Source organism: Oryx dammah, unplaced genomic scaffold (genome assembly GCF_014754425.2).
Source record: "Oryx dammah isolate SB20612 unplaced genomic scaffold, SCBI_Odam_1.1 HiC_scaffold_10, whole genome shotgun sequence".
NCBI lineage: Eukaryota > Metazoa > Chordata > Mammalia > Artiodactyla > Bovidae > Oryx > Oryx dammah.
Genome location: NW_024070194.1, coordinates 70,822,241 through 70,845,904, shown reverse-complemented (window position 1 = coordinate 70,845,904; position 23,664 = coordinate 70,822,241). Strand labels below are relative to the sequence as shown.

The 23,664-nt window shown below is 43.4% G+C and overlaps 1 protein-coding gene across 1 annotated transcript in view; it reads right to left on the bottom strand.

Annotated features, from left to right (window-relative positions):
- Positions 1 to 23,664, bottom strand: part of SFMBT2 (Scm like with four mbt domains 2) — a 176,632-nt gene that overhangs the window by 63,375 nt on the left and 89,593 nt on the right. Inside the window, exons 8-9 of the mRNA XM_040248245.1 lie at positions 2,702 to 2,794; positions 1,196 to 1,343 (exon numbers count right to left, since the gene is read on the bottom strand). Of these exons, the coding sequence (XP_040104179.1) occupies positions 1,196 to 1,343; positions 2,702 to 2,794 (241 nt within the window). The remainder of the gene's footprint in view (positions 1 to 1,195; positions 1,344 to 2,701; positions 2,795 to 23,664) is intronic.

Genomic DNA, 23,664 nt, shown 5'->3' with positions numbered 1-23,664 from the left:
AAACAGTGGAAGCAGTGTTTTGGAGAAACATTATAATCAGGCTGAATTCCATTACTGCAGAACTTCAATGAGAAGCAGCAAGGGCCGAGATGGAAATAATTGAAAAGCATCTCTTCCATGGGGCTGACACTGGAGGATGAGTTAGCCCAGCAAAGTATAGTCATTCCACAATAAGTGAGGAGCAACACAACTGATGTACATATAACCCAGTCTCTGGAGATCTGAAGAGACAAGCACAAAAGCCCTGTTTCATTTGAGATTATCTGTCAAAATCTCCCCGGAACTTTAGTTCTCTATTCTTGTTTTTTTTCTCTTCTTTCATTCCCCTTCTTTTCCTATCCATCTTCTCACCTTTCATCTCTCTGCAGCTTCCCTGGAAAAACCTTAGAATTACAAGGACAAGAAATCAGATCTGTAAAGTACAGCACGGTACTCACTGATACTATGGTTTATGGGTCTCAATTTAAGAGGACTTGAATGCAACCTGGTTCCCAACTTAATTACTGTCATGTCTTATGGAAACAAAGTGCTGAAAATATGAGAGCACCTGGGCTCTAGGGAAAAGTCACCTTATTGGAAATACTGTTTTAAAGAAATGTTTCGTTAGCAGGTTGCAGCCTTTTTAAAGCCACAGCTCAGACATGTTCAAGTTTTTAATCCCAATCACTTGGCAATTCTGTACCCTCTCTCAACACACAGCAGAAACACAGCTGCCAATCATACAGTAACAGAAGGGTAGCAATGTTTCACAGAGGAGCCCAGGGTCACATGCCTCCCCAGGGGATGGAGCTGTGTGTGTGTACACGTGTGTGTGCTAAGTCACTTAAGCTGTGTCCAACTCTGTGTGGCTGCATAGAGCCTGCCAGGCTCCTCTGTCCATGGGATTCTCCAAGAAAGAGTACGAGAGTGGGTTGCCACGTACTCCTCCTGGGCATCTTCCCGACCCAGGTACCAAACCTGCATTTCTTCTGTGTCCCGCGTTGGCAGGCAGGTTCTTTACCACTAGCACCACCTGGGAAGCCTGAAGGAGCTGTAACAGACCCTATGTCAAGCTAACCAAGAAACACACTGCCTTCCCACGGCATCCGCAATGTTTATGGCACAAACGTCTCCCCATCAACAAAGGCATCACTTTGGTGACAATACGAGTCCTCCTGAACCACCCAAACGCTGTCAGTTTTCACAAAACACAAACCTTTGGGAGGGGTGAGATTGACTCCGTTTTTAAGGCACCACTGAACTGGTAAGATCCCCAGAGAGTCCGCATGGCACAACATCGAGAGTTTACTAGGCTCTGGTCTGAGGTCATCAATAGTCACTTGAAAAAAATGATTGTTAAAAACCTGAAAGAGAAGACAACAGCGTCCGGGGTTAATTCCTCGAGATGAACAAATAATGCTCCGGAGGAAGACTGGCACAGCTTTCAAATGAGGTACATATATTTCACCCAAATGGTCACGGCAACACCTGCTGTGTCAATACATATTCTCAAAGTGGTCCAGTCACGAGAAAGTTTACGTTGATCATTTCGGTCATACTAATGGAACTAAAACGCATGTTGGCTAGACTCTAAATGTGCTGGATTCTTCCACCGTTTATAAAATGATATAAATAGTGGATATGCTCAGTCATGTCTGACTCTTGTGTGACATCATGGGCTGCAGCCTGCCAGGCTCCTCTGTCCGTGGAATTTCCTGGGCAAGAACACTGGAGTGGGTTGACATTTCTTCCTCCAACAAATTGTGTGTGTGTGTGTGTGTGTGTGTGTGTGTGTGTGTGTGTGTGAGAGAGAGAGGTTGACATTTCTTCCTCCAATAAACAGTGTGTGTGTGTGTGTTTGTGAGTGGGTTGACATTTCTTCCTCCAATAAATAGTGTGTGTCTGTGTGTGTCTGTGTGTGTGTCTGTGTGTGTGTGTATTTAAAGTAGAAACACATACTTTAGATGTTAGGACAGGTGAGCTGAGACGTCTTTGATGGGGAAGGGAAATTATAATCTTAAAAGACGTCTTTGATGGGGAAGGGAAATTATAATCTTAAAAGACTATCAGCTCGTTAATAAAAATGTTACATGAAATTGTACTTTCATTTTAAATCTGCGAATTTTAGATGTATGACTTTTCCTTTAATCGGTGAAAGCAGATGAAAGAAAGGAAGTGAAGTGTTCTCTGCCCCCTCACACAGGAAATAGGACTTTGCTTATCACCACGTTCAAGTATTTTCAAAATAGATCACATGGGCTATAATCAGTGTAGCAGGAGGAGCCCAATTATTAGTTCAAATACTACGTATGCAAACTTATCAGCAGTTCTTTTCATGAGCACAGACAAATGGTAGGCTCAGTGCCATGCAGTTAATAAGAGAAGGTGGCACATATTCAGTGGCTGAGTTCACTGCTATAAACTCAGTTTCTCATCGGCAGCTTCCTCCAAGTCGCTGTACGACACAAGCGTCTGCATTCTGTACTATCAGAGGACAACTGATGTTCACCCACCCATTACAAGAGGAGGCACCTGATCAAACTCGCTCCATGATGTAAGTGACCAAAACGGGAGCTTAAGATAGGGCTGGGCTGCAAAGGAAGCCCTCTTTCCTGGGTTTACGTGGCACTGAGCCTATTCCCTCGGGTTGGCTTGGAATAGAAAGACTTACGATGTGATCCACTCCAGAGGTGGAGGTCAGGAGCAGGGGAGGGATGCTCACCTTGGTCACGGATGCAGGGCAAATGTGACTCATGTTGACGGTCTCTAGCTTCATCCCAACTGTGAAGAAATGGCTTCTCAAATCTGCATGGTCCTGCAGGGAAAAGACTGAGACTGTTAAAAAGACCTTGTATTGTAAATTAACTCGGTAACTGTCCGGACGCTTGCTTGCTTTGAATGTTTTAGTGGGCGACCTACAACAGACTGAAATAATTAACCCTCTCCAGCCTCTAATTATGGCCAGATATCATGTGTTTGGGGCTTCCCTGGTGGCTCAGACAGTAAAGAATCCACCTGCAACGTCTAGTCCTGGGTTTGATCCCTAAGCTGGGAAGATCCCCTGGAGAAGGGAGTGGCAACCCACTCCAGCATTCTTGCCTGGAGAACTCCATGGACAGAGGAGCCTGGCAGGCTACAGTCCATTGGGTTGCAAAGAGTCAGACACGACTGAGTGACTTTTGCTTCACTTCATCATGTATTTAATTATTTTCTGCAGGCTTACTTGCTTTTCCAAGGGAGAAACAAGCCTTGGTGGCCATACTGAAATTTGTACTACACAATGAAAAAAAAAAAAAACAACACCACATGGCTTTGATTTTCCTATCATGAACAGACACGTAGCACAGTGATGGAAACAACCAGTCATCTAAAACACAGCAGGGGCATCCTTGGAAAAGGTGGCCTCTTGCTACTGGAGTTACTTTGCAGGCTTCGGGGAGGAGCTGGTGGGGGGATACAGCTTGTCTTCTCTGCATTCAGGGTATCAGTGATGGGTACTGATACCGGTTCTTGGAAAAGTGGAGACAACATACCCCGAAACAGCCCAGCACCCAATCAGAACCTGCCTCCTGCTCTATAAAGATGAGCTACACCCCCCACTTAATAGGTGTCTGGCAGTTTTATAGACAATTCACCAAAGCCTTGTGTGTGTGAGCAGAGCCTTCCTGCCTTCTCAAGAAAACACATTTCAGTAACTGCTTCAGCTACCCAGCAACAGATGAGGCTGGTGGGACTCTGGCCACCAGGATTTATCTTGCCGAGATGGAGGTCACCTCGTAACTCACGGTCTTTATAAACAGCAGTGGATAAATAAATGTCTTTGCAGGCTGTCCCTGAGGAAATAAGTGCTGCAAATAAATCCTGCTGTTTCTAAATACATCAATTGGGTGTGAGAAGTACAAACGCAGCTGGGGATCTAGGACTTCCTTTGATCTGCTAGTGTAAAGTGGATTTTAAAAAATTTTTTATTGAAGTATAGTTGATTTACAATGTTGTGGTAGTCTCAGGTGTACAGCAAAGTGATTCAGTTACACATACAAACACATGTGAATTCTTTTTCAGATTCTTTTCCATTACAGATTATTACAAGATATTGAATATTGTTCCTGGTGCTATATAGTAGGTCCTTGTTATCTATCTAGTTTATATACAGTAGTGTGTATATTTTAATCCCAAATGTCTAATTTGTCCCAAGCTCTCCATGTGAAATTGACCACTGACATGAAGTCTTCAGCCAATTTCACATCCATCCCTGTCTCGGCTCCAAGCCCCACCAGAAGGGTGCTCAACCACAACTCCCAATGCTGGGGTGGAAACCTTTTAATGCACAGGAACCCTACACTAATAACTGTCCCTTACCTGCTCCAATACTTTGGCCACTTGATATGAAGACCTGACTCTTTGGAAAAGACCCTGATGCTGGGAAAGATTGAGGGCAGGAGGAGAAGCGGGTAGCAGAGGAGGAGATGGTTAGATAGCGTTATGGACTCGATGGATATGAGTTTAAGCAAACTCTGGGAGAGATTGAGAACAGGTAAGGCTGGCATGCTACAGTCCATGAGATCGCAAAGAGTCGGACATGACTTGGCATCAGAACAACCGCAACAACCTGCTGCCCTATTTTACTCATAGGTGTCTAGAGGTACCTTCTGCTCCTTAGAAATAAAGCATTAAGTCTTAGACAGAAATGTGGTCCACAGACAGTCTTCTCTCTCCAAGGCTGTGGATTCTATAATAAATCCTTATTGTTAATGATTTCCGTGCATCCTGAATTAAACTGTGCATCTAGGTTAAGAGGGGATCACTCTGTGTACATACCACACTCTCATCTTTCTAGAGTCCCTGTATGCCTCTGTGAACCGCTGAACATCTTCCCCTCTGTTCATACTTAAGAAATATCACCCACATCAAAACCGTATGTAGTCACATGTGGGATGAAAATAAAATATTAATGACATGAACATTTTTAAACAATTAAAATACTGTTAGCAACAGTTTGTCTTGATGACAATAAAATATTTTAAAATAAAGCTTAGTGAAAAAAGGTTGAGAAACAAGTTTTCCTTTGTGAATCACAGCTTAGGTTTCCTACACTTAAATTTTTTCCACTAGGATTCAGTTGCAAGCACACAAATTTCTTACTCATGGAAATCCATCTGGTTTTGTTCCAACCTATGTGAAAACTCTTGAGCTTTCTTGTTTAAAATATTGCAAAAAAAAAAAAAAAAAAAAAGAAAGAAAGAAAGAAACTGAATATTTTGAGGGGCTACTTGCAACCATAAGCAGGTCATTTATATTCTGGTCTCAAATATCCATGTCTATTGGTCACAGCAAATACCCGTTTCCAACAGTACAAGAGAAAAGTCTACACATGGACCTCACCAGATGGTCAATATCAAAATCAGATTGATTATATTCTTTGCGGCCAAAGATGGAGAAGCTCTACAAAGTCTGCAAAAACAAGACCAGGAGCAGACTGTGGTTCAGATCATGAGTTCCTTATTGCCAAATTCAGACTTAAATTGAAGAAAATAAGGAAAACCACTAGACCTTTCAGGCATGACCTAAATCAAATTCCTTACAATTATGCAGTGGAAGTGAGAAATAGATTCAAGGGATTAGAACTGACAGAGTGCCTGGAGAACTATGGACAGATGTTCGGGACACTGTACAGGAGGAAAGGATCAAGACCATCCTCCCCCCAAAAAATGTGAAAAAGCAAAAAATGGCTGTCTCAGGAGGCCTTACAAATAGCTGTGAAAAGAAGAGAAGCAAAAAGCAAAGGAGAACAGGAGAGATCAACCCATTTGAATGCAGAGTTCCAAAGAACAGCAAGGAGAGATAAGAAAGCCTTCCTCAGTAATCAGTGCAGAGAAATAGAAGAAAACAACAGAACGGGAAGGAATAGAGATCTCTTCAAGAAAATGAGATACCAAGAGAACATTTCATGCAAAGATGGGCACAGTAAAGGACAGAAATGGTTTGAACCTAACGGATGCAGATGACATTAAGAAGAGGTGGCAAGAATACACATGCAGATGATATTAAGAAGAGGTGGCAAGAATTATACAAAAAAGATCTTCACGACCCAGATAATCACAATGGTGTGATCACTCGCCTAGAGCCAGACATCCTGGAATGCGAAGTCAACTGCGCTTTAGGAAGCATCACTATGAACAAAGCTAGTGGAAGTGATGGAATTCCACTTGAGCTATTTCAAAATTTAAAAGACGATGCTGTTAAAGTGCTGCACTCAATATGCCAGCCAATTTGGAAAACTCAGCAGTGGCCACAGGACTGGAAAAGGTCAGTTTTCATTCCAATCCCAAAGAAAGGCAATGCCAAAGAATGTTCAAACTACCGCACAACTGCACTCATCTAACACGCTAGCAAGCAATGTTCAAAATTCTCCAAGTCAGGCTTTAATAATACATGAACCGTGAACTTCCAGGTGTTCAAGCTGGGTTTAGAAAAGGTAGAGGAACCTTAGATCAAATTGCCAACATCCACTGGATCACCAAAAAAGCAAGGAGTTGCAGAAAAACATCTATTTCTGCTTTATTGACTATGCCAAAGACTTTTGACTGTGTGGATCACAACAAACTGTGGAAAATTCTGAAAGAGATGGGAATACCAGACCGCCTGACCTGCCTCTTGAGAAACCTATATGAAGGTAAGGAAGCAACAGTTAAAACTGGACATGGAACAACAGACTGGTTCCAAATAGGGAAAGGAGTACGTATATTGTATATTGTATATTGTCACCCTGCTTATTTAACTTATATGCAGAATACATCATGAGAAACACTGGGCTGGATGAAGCACAAGCTAAAGTCAAGACTGCTGGGAGAAATACCAATAACCTCAGATAGGCAGAAGACACCACCCTTATGGCAGAAAGTAAAGAAGAACTAAAGAGCCTCTTGATGAAAGTGAAGAGGTGAGTGAAAAAGTTGGCTTAAAACTCAACATTTAGAAAACTAAGATCATGGCTTCCGGTACCATCACTTCATGGCAAACAGGTGGGGAAACAATGGAAACAGTGACAGACTTTATTTTCTTAGGCTCCAAAATCACTGTAGATGGTGACTGAAGTTAAAGCCATGAAATTAAAAGACGCTTACTCCTTGGAAGAACAGTTATGACCACTCTAGACAGCATATTGAAAAGCAGAGACATTACCTTGTCAACAAAGGTCCGTCTGGTCAAAGCTATGGTTTTTCCAGGAGTCATGTATGGATGTGAGAGTTGGACTATAAAGAAAGCTGAGAGTAGAAGACTTGATGCTTTTGAACTGTGGTGTTGGAGAAGACTCTTGAGAATCCCTTGGACTGCAAGGAGATCCAACCAGTCCATCCTAAAGGAAATCAGTCCTGAATATTCACTGGAAGGACTGATGCTGAAGCTGAAACTCCAATACTTTGGCCACCTGATGGGAAGAACTGACTCGTTGGAAAAGACCCTGATGTGGGGAAAGACTAAAGGCAGGAGGAGAAGGGGACAACAGAGGATGAGATCATTGGATGGCATCACGTACTTAATGGACAAGAGTTTGAGTTAACTCCAGGAGTTGGTGATGGACAGGGAGGCCTGGCGTGCTGCAGTCAATGGAGTTGCAAAAAGTCAGACATGACTGAGTGACTGAACTGAACTGAACTGAGTTATTGATTATATCTTATTAATAAACATGAGCTCCAAATTTCAAAAAGGAACTTGGAAATTTTAAAACATATCCTTTTCTGCTCAGACGTAACTTTCACTTTGTTTAGGTCATTTATTGGGAAGAAATTTTACAAATTTCAAATTCCTTTTTTAAATTTTATTTACTCATTTTTTGGCTGTGCTAGGTCTTCACTGCTGTGTGAGCTTTTGTTTAGCTGCAGCAAGCAGAGGCAACACCACAGTTCAAAAGCATCAATTCTTCGGCACTCAGCCTTCTCCACAGTCCAACTCTCACATCCATACATGACTCCTGGAAAAACCACAGCTTTGACCAGACGGACCTTTGTTGGCAAAGTAATGTCTCTGCTTTTTAATATGCTGTCTAGGTTGGTCAAAACTTTTCTTCCAAGGAGCAAGCGTCTTTAATTTTATTGCTGCAGTCACCTTCTGCAGTGATTTTGGAGCCTGAAAGAATAAAGTCTACCACTGTTTCCCCATCTACGTGCCATGAAGTGATGGCACCAGATGCCATGATCTTAGTTTTCTGAATGTTGAGTTTTAAGCCAACTTTTCACTCTCCTCTTTCACTTTCATCAAGAGACTCTTTAGTTCTTCGTTTTCTGCCTTAAGGGTAGTGTCATCTGCCCTTAATCTTCTGCCTCTGTTACGTCCATACCATTTTTGCCCTTTATTGTGCCCATCTTTGCATGAAATGTTTACTTGTTATCTCTAATTTTCTTGAAGAGATCTCTAGTCTTTCCCATTCTATTGGTTTCCTCTATTTCTTTGCACTGATCACTGAGAAAGGCTTTCTTATCTCTCCTTGCTCTTCTTTGGAATTCTGCATTCAATGGGTATATCCTTCCTTTTCTCCTTTGCTTTTTCAGTTTAGTTCAGTTCAGTTCAGTCGCTCAGTCATGTCCGACTCTTTGCAACCCCATGAATCGCAGCATACCAGGCCTCCCTGTTCATCACCATCTCCCGGAGTTCACCCAGACTCACGTCCATCGAGTCCGTGATGCTATCCAGCCATCTCATCCTCGGTCATCCCCTTCTCCTCCTGCCCCCAATCCCTCCCAGCATCAGAGTCTTTTCCAATGAGTCAACTCTTCACATGAGGTGGCCAAAGTACTGGAGCTTCAGCTTTAGCATCATTCCTTCCAAAGAAATCCCAGGGCTGATCTCCTTCAGAATGGACTGGTTGGATCTCCTTGCAGTCCAAGGGACTCTCAAGAGTCTTCTCCAACACCACAGTTCAAAACCATCAATTCTTTGGCGCTCAGCCTTCTTCACAGTCCAACTCTCACATCCATACATGACCACTGGAGAAACCATAGCCTTGACTATACAGACCTTAGTCGGCAAAGTAATGTCTCTGCTTTTGAATATGCTATCTATTGGTCATAACTTTTCTTCCAAGGAGTAACCGTATTTTAATTTCATGGCTGCAGTCACCATCTGCAGTGATTTTGGAGCCCCCCAAAATAAAGTCTGACACTGTTTCCACTGTTTCCCCATCTATTTCCCATGGAGTGATGGGACCGGATGCCATGATCTTCGTTTTCTGAATGTTGAGCTTTAAGCCAACTTTTTCACTCTCCTCTTTCACTTTCATCACTTCTCTCCTTTCCACAGCTATTGGTAAGGCCTTCTCAGACAACCATTTTGCCTTTTCGTATTTCTTTTCCTTGGGGATGGGTTTGATCACCGCCTCCTGTACAATGTCACAAACCTCCATACATAATTCTTCAGGAACTCTTATCTGATCTAATCCCTTGAATCTATTTGTCACTTCCACTGTATAATCTTAAGGGATTTGATTTAGGTCATACCTGAATGGTCTAGTGGTTTTCCCTACTTTGTTCAATATAAGTCTGAATTTGACAATAAGGAGCTCATGATCTGAGCCACAGTCAGCTCCCGGTCTTGTTTTTGCTGACTTTGTAGAGCTTCTCCATCTTTGGCTGCAAAGAATATAATCAATCTGATTTCAGTATTGACCATCTGGCGATGTCCATGTGTAGAGTCTTCTCTTGCACTGTTGGAAGAGGGTGTTTGCTATGACCTAACACCCAAAAAGATGTTGTTTTCATTATAGGGGACTGGAATGCAAAAGTAGGAAGTCAAGAGATACCTGGAGTAACAGGCAAATTTGGCCTTGGAGTACAGAATGAAGCCCGGCAAAGGCTAATAGAGTTTTGCCAAGAGAATGCACTGGTATACCAAACACCCTCTTCCAAAAACGCAAGCGAATTCAGTCAGAGAAACATCAAAACCTACATGATTTGATACGCATTCCAGTTCTGCGTTCTGCCATTCACCCTTTCATTTGGTCAGCATCCACTAAAAACCACTGGGCACCACACACTGAGTTTGTCTGGTGGCTCAGTGGTAAAGAATCTGCCTGTAATGCAGGAGACCCGGATTCTATCCCTGCATAGGGAAGATCTCCTGGAGAAGGGAATGGCTACCCACTCCAGTTTGCTTGCCTAGAGAATTCCATGGACAGAGGAGCCTGAGCCTGGCGATCTATAGTCCTTGGGGTCAAAAAGAGTCAGACATGACTGAACGACTAGCACTTTCACTTCACTTTCACCACAGACCAGGCCACCAGATGATGCACAGAATACACACAATGAAAACTGCGTTTGTAAAAGGCGGAAGGAAGAGACACACAGAGAACAACGAGGGAAGATGCAGGCTTAGGAAAAACATTCAGAACAAATACTGTTTTTACTTGTAGCATCAAAAAGCATAACCACCAAGACACTGGCAGTCCAGGGATTTAAAAGCATGAAACTTAATTTTGAATATAAAAATCATGAGAGTTCGGATGACAGTGAAATGATTCTGGGAAGGTGGGACAGTAAATTCAGTTAGAGAGGCTGGGTCTTAAACTACTGCAGAGGTTTTTAGGTCTGATCCAAGAAGCAAAAGGAGTCATTCAGCACTCCTAATACATACAGAGACTTTTATGATAAAAAAAATTCAACACCACTGGATTTCCAAATAAGCCAATACACAGACCTTCTGAGCTCAGTGTGTGTGCAAATAAATGTACATACATATGAATGTATGAGAAAAGGCAAAGATATTCTCATTGGAAAACAAATTTAGTTCGAGCCCATTTACCTAGGGCTATTAACACAGTCAGAGAACACACGTTCATTTACAGACACCAGCTAATCATTTTTGATTCTGAGGAGAGACTGAGGGGAAGTGTTGCTGACCCCCGAAATGATTCAGAAAACCGATGATCTGCTGAGAGATAATGGGAAATTCACTGTGGGTTGAAAGATACATCCTGGCCTTTGCAAAGCTCCAAAGAATCCTTCACACCTCTCAATTACTGGATCAAGAATGATGCTGTTCCTGAAATGAGGAGTAAGTAGTAAATCCTCCGGACATTTACAGATGTGCCTGTCACATTCACGAAGTACTGTTTATTCAGACGAACCAGAGTCCAGTTAAACTGCTTATGGAAAATCCCTTTTCTCTTAAGACAGGCTGGCAATGTCATTCCCATTTTCATTAATGGCTCTACATTTTATTTTTGCCCCAAAGTAGTTTTATATTGATTAGAAGTAAAACACCATTCATTTTACTGAAGGGCTGTCTTACCAGCCTACCTTAACAATCATTCTTCAGGGAATCTTATTTTCAGTCGAATGACAATGTAAAAGAGATTATTATATACATCAACTTCCATAACCCACGCGAACTTCATCAGCTTTACTTTTCCTAAACCCACAGAGCTTTCACTCTCTCAGGAAATCAGTCCTGAACATTCATTGGGAGGACTGACACTGAAGCCGAAACTCCAGTATTTTGTCTACCTGATGAGAAGAACTGATGCATTGGAAAAGACCCTGATGCTGGGAAAGACTGAAGACGGGAGGAGAAGGGGACGACAGAGAATGAGATGGTTGGATGGCATCACCGACTGGATACACATGAGTTGAGCAAGCTCCGGGAGTTGGTGATGGACAGGGAGGCCTGGCGTGCTACAGACGCAAAGAGGTGGACACGACTGAGCAACAGCTGAACTGAAGAGTCAGAGATTCTGTACTGACACTAGCTGGGTTTGGATTAAAACACTCAAGCAGGGAGAGAGAGTAACAGCAATGAGCATACTGTGAATACTTGTGAGCACTTTCCTTGTTTTATTATCTTCCCCTCATAGCAGACTATGGGGTAGGATCCATCTTACAGACAGGAAACTAAGACATATAGAGGTTAAGTTACCTAAACAAGGACACACAGCTGACAAGAGAATGCATGTGCGCCTGCTAACTCTGTGCAACCCCATGGTCTACAGTCCGCCAGGCTCCTCTGTCCATGGGATTCTCCATGCATGAATACTGGAGTGGGATGCCATTTCCTTCTGCAGAGGGATCTTCCAGACTCAGGGATCGAACCTGCATCTCCTATGTCGCCTGCACTGGCAGGCGGAGTCTTCACCTCTAGCGCCACCTGGGAAGCCAGGATTCAAATCGACGTGGTCTGAGGCTAAGAACATGATCTAGCCATCAGACTACCTAGTCGTCTGTGATTAGCCATGGAACAGACTGAGAAGCAAAGACCAAAATGGTTCTTTTCATTTTTCAACTGCTAATAGCTAAGCAAGCAAAAAAATAATAATAACAAATAAAACCCTTATTTACAACCTATACACTCCTAAGATGCTATTTCAAAGACAGATAGTGCCAAATTAAAAAGTGATAGCTAGTAATACTGACCACGTATTGCAAACCTCCAATTACCGCTCTCAATTCACAGCACTTGTCGATGGCTTAAGAAAAAACTGTCAAGATAAAATTCTGACACTAGAATTACCTCCCAATGGTTGTATACAATCAGTCTTCATCAACAACGAACCACTACTTTTTACTAATTGCTTTCATGTTCTTTAAGGCATGGAGATTGAAGAAATGTGTACAGCGAATGCCTACAATGCTCTACAAGTTCTCAGTCATCGACACCTTTCTGTCATATAACGGGATCAGTGCTAACCCAGACGGGTTCATCTGATAAATGGAGCTCATCCAGGAAACGTGCCCAGCTGCCAAGTCCACAGGAGCCCCAACCTGCCAGTGGTGTTTTCAATATCCTGTGCTAAGCGCTAACCTGGGTGTAGAATGAAGTAAAAATCATGTGGTTCCCAACACTGAGAATCCTGGAATTTAGTTAGAAAATGACTGAGATGTGATAAAGAAGGCTGGAAAAAGAAGTGTGCACAGAACGCAATGTATTTGGCATTCTGCCCTATGTCTTCCTTCATTTCACCTGTGAGGCAGAGGACATCAGATGACCTCAGAACACCCCAGGTACACGCTGGTCCCCAAGATGCCTTTAAAGGGAGCCCCATGCCTGGGAGAAAAAGCATGACCTGAAAGAATCAAATAGCACCATTTAAGAAACACTGCTGCACAGAGCGGGCTTCCCAGGTGGCGCAGTGATCAAGAATCCACCTGTCAATGCAGGAGACATAAGAGATGCGGCTTCAATCCCTGGGTCGGGAAGATCCCCTGGAGGAGGAATTGGCAACTCACTCCAGTATTCTTGCCTGGGGAATCCCTTGGACAGAGGAGCCTCATGGGCTACAAAACGTCAGACATGACTGAGTGCACACACTGCGCAGAGCTGCCTGAATACTGGTCACTGGCGGAGCAACAGAGCTTCAGGGTGAATACTGAGGTTCTCTAGGACACAGACAAGTGCCAGAGGATCAGCCTATAGAAGGAGGTGAAGAGTACTGAGAGGCAGAAGACAGGGAAAAAGAAAGAACATTTCAGGGTCACCTCATTTCCCAAATGCCTCCTTGATCCTCACCCACTGATCGCTCTCCATTTACTTTAGGAGCTGGGAGCGCTTACAGTTTAGCACATGTGTGTCACAGGTTCTCCAAACAGCCAATGCTTTTTGCCAGCCCTGCTTCATTAGATAAATACACCCCACATGATACAAAAATAGGAAGAATGTGGCATGGGGGGCAGGGAGTTTAAACTAATTAACATGACACAATTAAAATGTACTCGGTGAAGACTTTCACGTAAGAAAAGCAGTGCCTCACTCCCTGTACAGAAACCAAACTTTTACAGCCTCAGTTCCACAATTAAACACTCTAGGAATTTCCTTCAGCAGTGGCCATTTGAGCCTCAATCTTTAATCCTCTGGTTCTAGTTTTGCTCATGAGGATATAAAAAGTGGACAAAAAACAATATGCAATTCAGTCCCCTTGCATATAAGTATCAAAATCTTTTAGCACATCATACCCAAAAACACTGCCATACGACCCAGCAATCCCACTGCTGGGCATACACAACAGGCAACCAGAATTAAGAGACACGTGTACCCCAGTGTTCATGGCAGCACTGTTTACAATAGTTAGGACACGGAAGCAACCTAGATGTCCATTGGCAGACAAATGGATAAGGAAGTTGTGGTACATATACACAATGGAATATTACTCAGCTATTAAAAAGAACTCATTTGAATCAGTTTTAATGAGGTGGATGAAACTGGAGCCTATTATACAGAGTGAAGTAAGTCAGAAAGAAAAACACCAATAGAGTATATTAACACATATATATGGAATTTAGAAAGATGGTAACGATGACCCTGTATGCGAGACAGCAAAAGAGACACAGATGTAAACAACAGACTTTTGGACTCTGTGGGAGAAGGCAAGGGTGGGATGATTTGAGAGAATAGCATTGAAACATGTATATTACCATCTGTGAAATATATCACCAGTCCAAATCGATGGATGAGACAGATCACTTAGAGCCAGTGCACTGAGACAACCCAGAGGGATGGGATGGGGAGAGAGGTGGGAGACGGGTTCTCGATAGGGAACACATGTACACCCATGGCTGGTTCACGTCAGTGTTTGGCAAAAACCACCACAATATTGTAAAGTAATTAGCCTCCAATTAAATTAAATTGATTAATAAAAAAAGAACACTTCCCAGTATAATTTTTTCAGTTGCAACATGCCAGTTTCTTTTGGTCTTCAGGGACCGCGAACATTGCATAAGCATCTTTTCAAAGGCTTCATTTAATTTGCATAATTTCTAAGAATAGGCTCCAGAAAAGTCAAAGGAGGGTTTTAATTAGTCTTACATTCACATATATATTATCAATACACAATGCCCTAGGCTTTAATTTCTTTATTCACATCAGCATGTTCTGTTATGCTAAAAAAAAATCCAATGCAATTTATCATACTGTTCCTCTCTTGTCTTTCCAAAGACCTAGTTCTCATATGGTCATTAGATAATTACCCTCTTTACATTAGTTTCATCTAAAAATGGACATTAAGATGCCAGCATTAATTAAATCAATAACATTATTATATTTCAATTCCACTGCACTTAATTAAACTTACCCAATGAAGTATTTATTAAAAAAAGTAATAAAAAATCTATCAGATGAACACTAATAAGCGTTTCCATTTTTTACTTACAGCTGTAAATACCAATTTTTATCAACTAGTCCTGCATTTAATCAAGTTAAAAAGCAGTCATGAGAAAACCTAGTACTACATACTTCAACCCCAACCACAAAAATTTGTTAACAGGTGATTGTAGCAGGACTATTTCTGAAGTTAAGTTCCCAAACTGATACACTGGTTGTTTTATAACAACAGGGGCAAGGACAATGCCTTTCATTGATTAATACTTAAAACACCACAAAAACACTAAGTGGCTAGAAATTCAACCTTACTTACAGCACCACTGTAAGAAAAAAACAAAAACAAACAGGAAAACACACACATAGGTAAACAGTGATTACGGGCTTCCATAGAGGTTCAGTAGTAAAGAATTCTCCTGTCATGCAGGAGATATGGAGAAGGCAATGGCACCCCATTCCAGTACTCTTGCCTGGAAAATCCCATGGACAGAGGGTCCATGGGGTCGCAAAGAGTCAGACGTGCCTGAGTGACTTGACTTTCACTTTTCACTTTCATGCACTGGAGAAGGAAATGGCAACCCACTCCAGTGTTCTTGCCTGGAGAATCCCAGGGACGGGGGAGCCTGGTGGGCTGCCGTCTATGGGGTCACATAGAGTCGGACACAACTGAAGTGACTCAGCAGCAGCAGCAGGAGATATGGGTTGGATCCCTGGGTCAAGAAGATCCCCTGAAGGTAACAGCACCCCACTCCAGTATTCTTGCCTGGAGAATTCCATGAACAGAGGAGCCTGGCGGGCTACAGTCCATGAGGCCATGAGAGCTGGAGACGACTTAGCAACTAACCAACAACGAAGTGTGGCAAGTGGGATCCTAGCTCCCTGACCAGGCAAATCACAGCAAAGATAACCAAGATGCACTGTAATTCTTAAGCGTTTGGAATTGAAAGCAAGACACTACCTAGCAGCCTGCAGGCAGCAGCGCAGGGCCCCACAATCAAGACATCACTATTTTTTTTAATTATAGTTTTTTTACTTTGCCAGCAAAGGTCCGTCTAGTCTAGGCTATGGTTTTTCCAGTAGTCATATGGATGTGAGAGTTGGACTATAAAGAAGCTGAGCGCCAAAGAATTGATGCTTTCGAACTGTGGTGTTGGAGAAGACTCTTGAGAGTCCCTTGGACTGCAAGGAGATCCAAGCAGTCCATCTTAAAGGAGATCAGTTCTCAATATTCATTGGAAGGACTGATGTTGAAGGGGAAACTCCCATACTTTGGCCACCTGATGCGAAGAGCTGACTCAGTTGAAAAGACCCTGATGCTGGGAAAGATTGAAAGCAGAAGGGGATGACAGAGGATGAGATGGTTGGATGGCAACACTGACTCAATGGACATGAGTTTGAGTAGGCTCTGGGAGTTGGTGATGGACGGGGAGGCCTGGCGTGCTGCAGTCCATGGGGTCACAAAGAGTCGGACACGACTGAGCGACTGAACTGAACTGATAGTTTCTTTAAAATGCTGTGTTGGTTTCTGCTGTACAATGAAGTGAGTCAGCCCTACGTATATAGATCCCCTCCCTCTTGAACCTCCCGTTCCACCCACTGGGTCATCACAGAACAACGAGCTGAGTTCCCTGTGCTAGACAGCAGCCTCCCGCTAGTGAGCTGTCTCACACACGGCAGTGTACATACATCAATGCCACTCTCCCAACTCGCCCCACCCTCTCCTTCCCCAACGGTGTCCACATGTCCACTCTCTGTATCTCCATTCCTTCCCTGCAAATACCTTCATCACTACCGTTTTTTTTTAGACTTGTTATATATGTGTCTATACGATGTTTGTTCTGAACTCTCGACACAACTGGGCTTTGAGATTTTCACCATTACCTTTCCTGTTGGACCAAGCTGCTCTCTTTAGCAGGTCTCACAAGATTTTTTCCAACACACGTAAAAACAGGTTGTCCCCACTGTGTTTTGAGTTCTGTAACGCACGGCTACAGTTCAAGAACCTAGAACATGTGAAAAATAACACACACAAGCCCCTCCTCTGGTTTCTCTAAGTGGCAAAGGATGAGCATTACATAAACTGATGTGATTCACCATCCCAGAGAGGCTGTCCTGCCTGAGTCTTTAAAGAGATGAGAAAGAGCAAGAAGGTAGGGGAATTGCAGAGACTGAGCTCCCAGGCCTGGGTGTGTGGGACTGGAGTCCACGTTAGGGCAGCCCGGGGCCCACCATTGGGCAGGAATTCTGAGGTCAAGTCAGCAATACCAGCAGGATCACAGGGCTCCTGCCCCTAGGCCAGTGAGAACATGACCTGCTGTGTAAGACAGGGTCTCTTTCAAAGAACCACTGGGTTTTAGTTGACGAGAAAGAAAGAGTCACGATGCGTCACACAAACATTTTGTTCAGTGGCTAAGTCATGTCTGACTCTATGTGACCCACAGACTGCTCCTCTTTCCTTCACCGTCTCTCAGACTTTGCTCAAATTCATGTCCCTTGAGTCAGTGATGCTATCTAACCATCTCATCCTCTGCCGCCCCCTTCTCCTTTTGCCCTCAATCTTTCCCAGCATCAGGGTCTTTTCCAATGAGTCGGCCCTTCACATCAGGGGGCCAAAGTACTGCTTCATTATTTGGTATCAGACATGCTGCTGGGTGGAACAGGGACTGTCATGCTCAAGAAATTAAGTTTGGGCCCTACAGAGGGGGCCTCGAGCAAATTCTGGAAGAATCCAAGGGTCCGACCTGAAGGCCAAATTCAGCTATGTCTTACAGTGTTGCTGTATTCAGCTGCCCAAGAAGGGAAGAAGTCGGTCGCCACAGAAACCATAACCTGACAACCTGAGGTAACAGCAGTTCACACTGTCTCTTACCCCTTCGGCAGGACCAGACATAATGAGAAAGGAAAGCTCTCTTGGCTACACTTGACCTTCTCTCTCTGGCCTGTGACCTTGGTCTCAGATGAGAAAACAGATGAGGGTTTCTCTCCTAAGGGTTAAGTTGACAAACGCACCAACAGGTACATAATTCAAAGTTGGAAAAAGCTAAAGAAATAACTGATGTGGATTGTTCCATGTGTTACGAGCACAGCCTGTACACTCTAAGCGGTGAAGAAAAACGTGCACGGAATGTCTGTCTTTATGTGCCTATGGGGAAAAAAAAAATCACAATGGCCACACAGAGCATCTTTTTTTTTTCTCAATTAGCCTCTTCTCAGTGGTCCCCTCTCTCTGTTTATCAAACACGAACTTATGGGAAAACAAGGAGCAATGAAAGGTGAGATGGGCGTCACCTGAGATGAAACCAAACTAGGCTTAACTTACCACTTTGTCCTTAGCAGAAGTCCCTTATTTACAGATGTCAATGGCACTGAATATCTATAACGCGTTATCAGTTATAGATACCTAATTTTGGATCCGTTCAACCGCTACCCAAGTCAGAGATGACAGAGGCCGAGCTGCGAGGGGGACACCAGGAGACTGGGAGTCTTATCCAAGTACTGCACCAGGCACACCTTTTACCTGCTGTGAGTCCTGACAAAGTCAAACCCCTTGAACTCCTTTAACCTCCACCATGGCCACACGTATTGATGGGAAACTGGTCAAGGCGGCCACAATGGATGGGAACTTTTATCCAAGTTGAGACTTGTACCTATTTCTTCACTAACCTACTCAAGAAGATGTACTGAGTGCTTCCAATGGCTGAAGTGTTCAAGGTGCCAGCTCATGAAAATAGAAGCAATCTGCTCTCATGGAGCGTACATTCCAAAGAGAAGAAACGGAGCAGACCCAGAGAAAGCAACGTGATGCAGACGGCGTCGGGGATAAACGCCAAGCATGCTGCAAGGCTGGGGAGATGGCGTGAGGATGCTTTTTCTGACTTTAAGCAGAGACTTGAAGACAGTGAGGGGGGTGAGTAGGGGAAATCACGCTCCAGGTAGAGCATCACCGCAAAGGCCCGTGAACGGGCATCTCTGTGCCCTGGACGGATGGCAGAAGCTGGTGGCAGAGCAGAGCCGATGAGGCCCGTGAGCAGCAGAGGCGCTCAGAGAGCTCGTGGGGACCCCAGCATCACACAGGAGTACCATCAGGAACCACACAGCAGAGGAGTGACATGATCTGAACCCTGTTTCAGAACAATCCGTCTGACAGCTCTCAGAACAGTCAGCAGAGGGGCCGTGAGTGAACAAGCCCGGAAACAAATTCTGAGACGGATGCAGGAGTCCAGGGAGGATAGTAGCTTGGACTAGGGAGGCGGTGGCGGACACAGTGAAGGGTGGGTGGACTCGGGATTCTGGATTCTGCCAGCAGAGCCAAGAGGCTGATAGACGAGTGGGATGGAGGTGTGCAGACAAGAACTGGCACAGGTAGCAGGCCTGAGAAAGGCCTGCCTCCAGGGTCAGGAGGCAGGTTAACAGGACCCAACAAGGACGTGAAATCTTTCCTAAATGTAAGAGTGGCCCACCGTGCCCACACAGTTTGTACCAATCATACAGTTTATACCAAAACCCCTAGTTTCCCTCCAGGTAACTGGAAGATGGGTGCCTGCTGGGCAAAGGGCACCTACAACTGCCTGCCCCCCACAACTGCCCCGGACACTCTTAGTCTCTTCTGAGCATCCCCAGGACGTGCTGGGCCAACGTGCTGCAGGAGGAATTAAGACCATCCTATGCACCTTCTCTGGAAGAGGACTCTAGGTAAATAAGCGTGTGTGTGTGGTTTCCAGCATTCACTGCATTCACTGTCTTTGCTGATTTTGCCAGCTATCTTTTATTCTTTTTAAGGAAACTTTTTTTTCTTCCGTAATTTTATTTGTCTTTGGCTGTGCTGGGTCTCTGTTGTTGCGTGGGCTTTCTCTAGCTGTGGGGGGTCGGGGCTGCTCTCTAGCTGGGGTGCACGGGCTTCTCACGGGAGTGGTTTCTCTTGCTGCAGCAGGCTCTAGGGCATGCTGGCCTCAGCAGTTGCAGTTCCTGGGCTCTAGAGCCCAGGCTCAATAGTTGCGGTGCACGGGCTTAGTTACTCCTGGCTCGCGTGATCTTCGTGGATCAGGGATGGAACTCATGTCTCCAGGACTGGCAGGCAGATTCTTTATCATCGAGCCAGCAGGGAAGCCCCTTGCCTGCTGGATCCCTCACTGTAATAAACTGCAACCGTGATCACAGCAACCTTGAGTCCTGGCGAATTACCAAACCAAGGAGGGGGTAGGGGGCAGATCCGAGGACCCTGACCTAGGAAGCACGCTGGGGTTTCTGGCCCCCACCTCATTTCTTCACTTAGAGCTCCCTTGACTCTCCCGCGTGTCTCTAAATAGCTTCTTTGGCATTTCACATTGAGGATTTAAGCTTTTTTTGTTGCTGTTAATGAATGGAAAAAAGCCTTCAAACAATTTCACTTCTTTAAGAGGTAAAAATGAAGAATGGACCTTAGTGACATTTCAAAGAACATTCTTCCCTTGCAATTATGAGGTGTGGTCACGAATGAGGGGCTCGGAAGAGCCCCCGCTTTTCCTGGGCTGAGCATCTGTATTCCTCTAAGGAAAAAGGCCTGTTTTTCAATCACCTGGCAAATTACGAACTGCTGTTTCTCATTTGCAGATCTTTTTGATGTATATGGGAGTTGTCCGTGAAACCTCTGTAATGTAACATTTGCAAACAAGAGGGGTCACCATGGCAGACTACGATTTATTTATAAGAACTGCAGAAAATGGAGAGCAGCAGTAATTATAAAAGGCTTACGAGTGTCTCGCATATGAAATACATTGATTATTACATTGATTAGACATTAATCAACACATTGTTATCATTAGATTCTTACGGTCTAGTCTCCCTTAGCCCTGTTTTAAAACCTTAACTAAATTCCCTCAAATCCACTCTTTATATTTTAATAAATACTTCCTGAATTAGAACTGAAGCAAGTAAAAAATCACTGGCCAAAAACTGGTTTAGCCCTGTCCTTCATTTTTCATGACAAAAAAACTCTTAAGAGAAACCCACCCTGGTAGTCCTTTGTGAAGACAAAAGTAAAAAGTTTTCATCGAAACTGGGGCATTTCACTTTATTTGACAATGGGATGTATCCTAAGTTAAGTATATGATGGCTTACAAAGGTAACATAAAATGTTTAAAAAAAATAGCCAGTGAGAGGCCTGGCTGATTTGTAGTGCAGGAATATATACCTAATATTTCCTCTCAAATAAATTAGTATTGTTATACGGATTATTCTTTATCAAATCTATTGGGTCTCTAAATGATGAGACTGGTTTTCAAGAAACGAAAGTTCACTATTTATTTTCCAATAACAAAAAATAGTTTTTTAATCCCTTCCCCATTTTTGGCACCCATTTCATTAACGTATGTTTCTTCTGAAGTTACATTTTGAAATTTATCTGCACTTTTCAAATAGGGAAGTCAGAATTCTCAGTAAAATATGGCATCCGAAAATCATTTAATGTGCTCTCTCAAATCAAGGGCAATAAATTGTCTCTTGTTTTAATTCAACTGCTAAGAGAGTTTGAATCTCATCCCATGCCCCCATGTAACATATCTGAATAATTTACCTCCATGCATGTGGAATTACTCAGTAGAAAATACTACTCGGTGGTTTCTGAGATTAGTGTACATATATGAAATATGGTTGTCCTGGGTGGAACCGCATCGCTTTTTTAAAATAAGGCACCCCAACCAAGAACCTGTGAATCTGACCTGGTTTGGGAAAGGGGTCCCTGCTCCTGCTCTCAAGCGAAGCGGAGGTCACACGGCGTCAGCACGGGCCCACACTGAAAGATCGGGGACCCCATAGGGGAAATCTGGACAGACACCCAGGGAGAAGGCCACACGGAGAGGGAGGCAGAGACTGGGCTTCTCCTGCAGTCACATCCAAGCAACAGCAAGGACTGTCGGCAACCCCAGAAGCGAGGACAGACTCCAGGGACCGTTTCTCCCTCAAAGCCTTCCGGGGGCGCGCTGCCGACCCCTGGATATCACTGCAGCCTCCACAACCGTGGCAGAGAGCATATCCGTTTTCAGCTACGCAGTTTGTGGCACGTTATTACAACGGTCTTAGGAAACTAATATGGTGGTCGTTCTCAGGATTTCAAAATTAACTGTACAAACATTCACTGCATACAAAATCTGTTTCAGAAAACTTCCCCTTTCTTTTCCACCAAACTGAAATAAAAGGTAACATTTATAAAGTGTTTCATAAGCTTTAAGAACACAGAATTTTCAATTCAGCCAATTTTTATTTATTAAGTGCCCACTGCATACACCCTTAGACCCTGTGAAAAACAGAAAATACTCAGTATCTACTCTTTAAAGCAGAGACTGTATAGCACAGGGAACTCTGCTCAATATTCTGTAATACTTTAAGTGGGAAAAGAATTGTAAAAAGAATAAACACATGTGTATGTGTAACTAAATCATTTTGCTGTACACCTGAAACTAATATAACATGGTTAATCAACTATACACCAAAATAGAATAATTTTTAAAAAGCAACTGTTAATTAGAAACAAAATATTGAGGAGAAGGACAATTCTCAGGTACTCCATGGAAATAACATGGTTTCTAACAGAAACCATTAAAGTGAGAGAAGGAGGCAACTGCTGTTTTTGAGAAAAATATAAACAATTATGAAACCTTGGAACTGGGTCAAGAGCACTATGTAGAGTAGCTACTCAATAAACAGCTAACAAGTTAGTTAATTATCAGTTAGAAATATACATATGTGCTCTGTTGCTTCAGTCATCCCTGACTCTTTACGATCCTAAGGACGGCAGCCCGCCAGGCTCCCCTATTCATGGGATTTCCCAGGCAAGAATACTGGAGTGGGTTGCCACACCCTCCTCCAGAGGATCTTCCCGACCCAGGGATAGAACCCATGTCTTTCACACCTCCTACACTGACAGGCAGGTTATTTACCACTAGCACCACCTGGGAATCCCCTAAAAATATGTAAGAATTATTAATGTTTATATATTTTGAATCTTGGTATTCATAATTCTAAATAATAAATCTGCATATCCAATGACTCTGTGACTATTCATATATTATTAACTCAGAATATTTCAAATCAATGAGTAAAATGAATCTCTCCATTCAAGAATTCATTCCATATTTGAGAAATATTTACTGAGTATGATTATAGCCAAGGAGTTATGTTTCACTGAATGAATGATGTGAGAACTTTACCCTACAGTCCAAGCTACAAGACTTTTAAAAAAAGGGAGTCCCAGATGGTAGATTAAAAGATGGTAGATTAAAAACCCAAATTAATTTCACCTCTTCCTAGATGCTAACCAAAATCACAGTAAAGTTTTTTAAAGACACAAAGCCACTCAATCGGCAACTAAAGAACCGAAGCTAAGGACCTCCCTGGCAGGCAGTAAGACAGAATGTGGTTAAGACTCCATTGCAGGGGAAATGGGTTCAATCCCTGATCCGGGAACTAAGATCCCACATGCTGCTGGGCGCAGCCAAAAGAAAAAAACAAACAAGAGAAGCTAAAACACACATGAATAAGAAATAACTAAACTTATTCAACAGAGCCAAATCTCAAGCCTCCTGCAGAAGAGCTGAGACGCAGTCCTATGAACAGGGCAGAACCTTCAGAAGG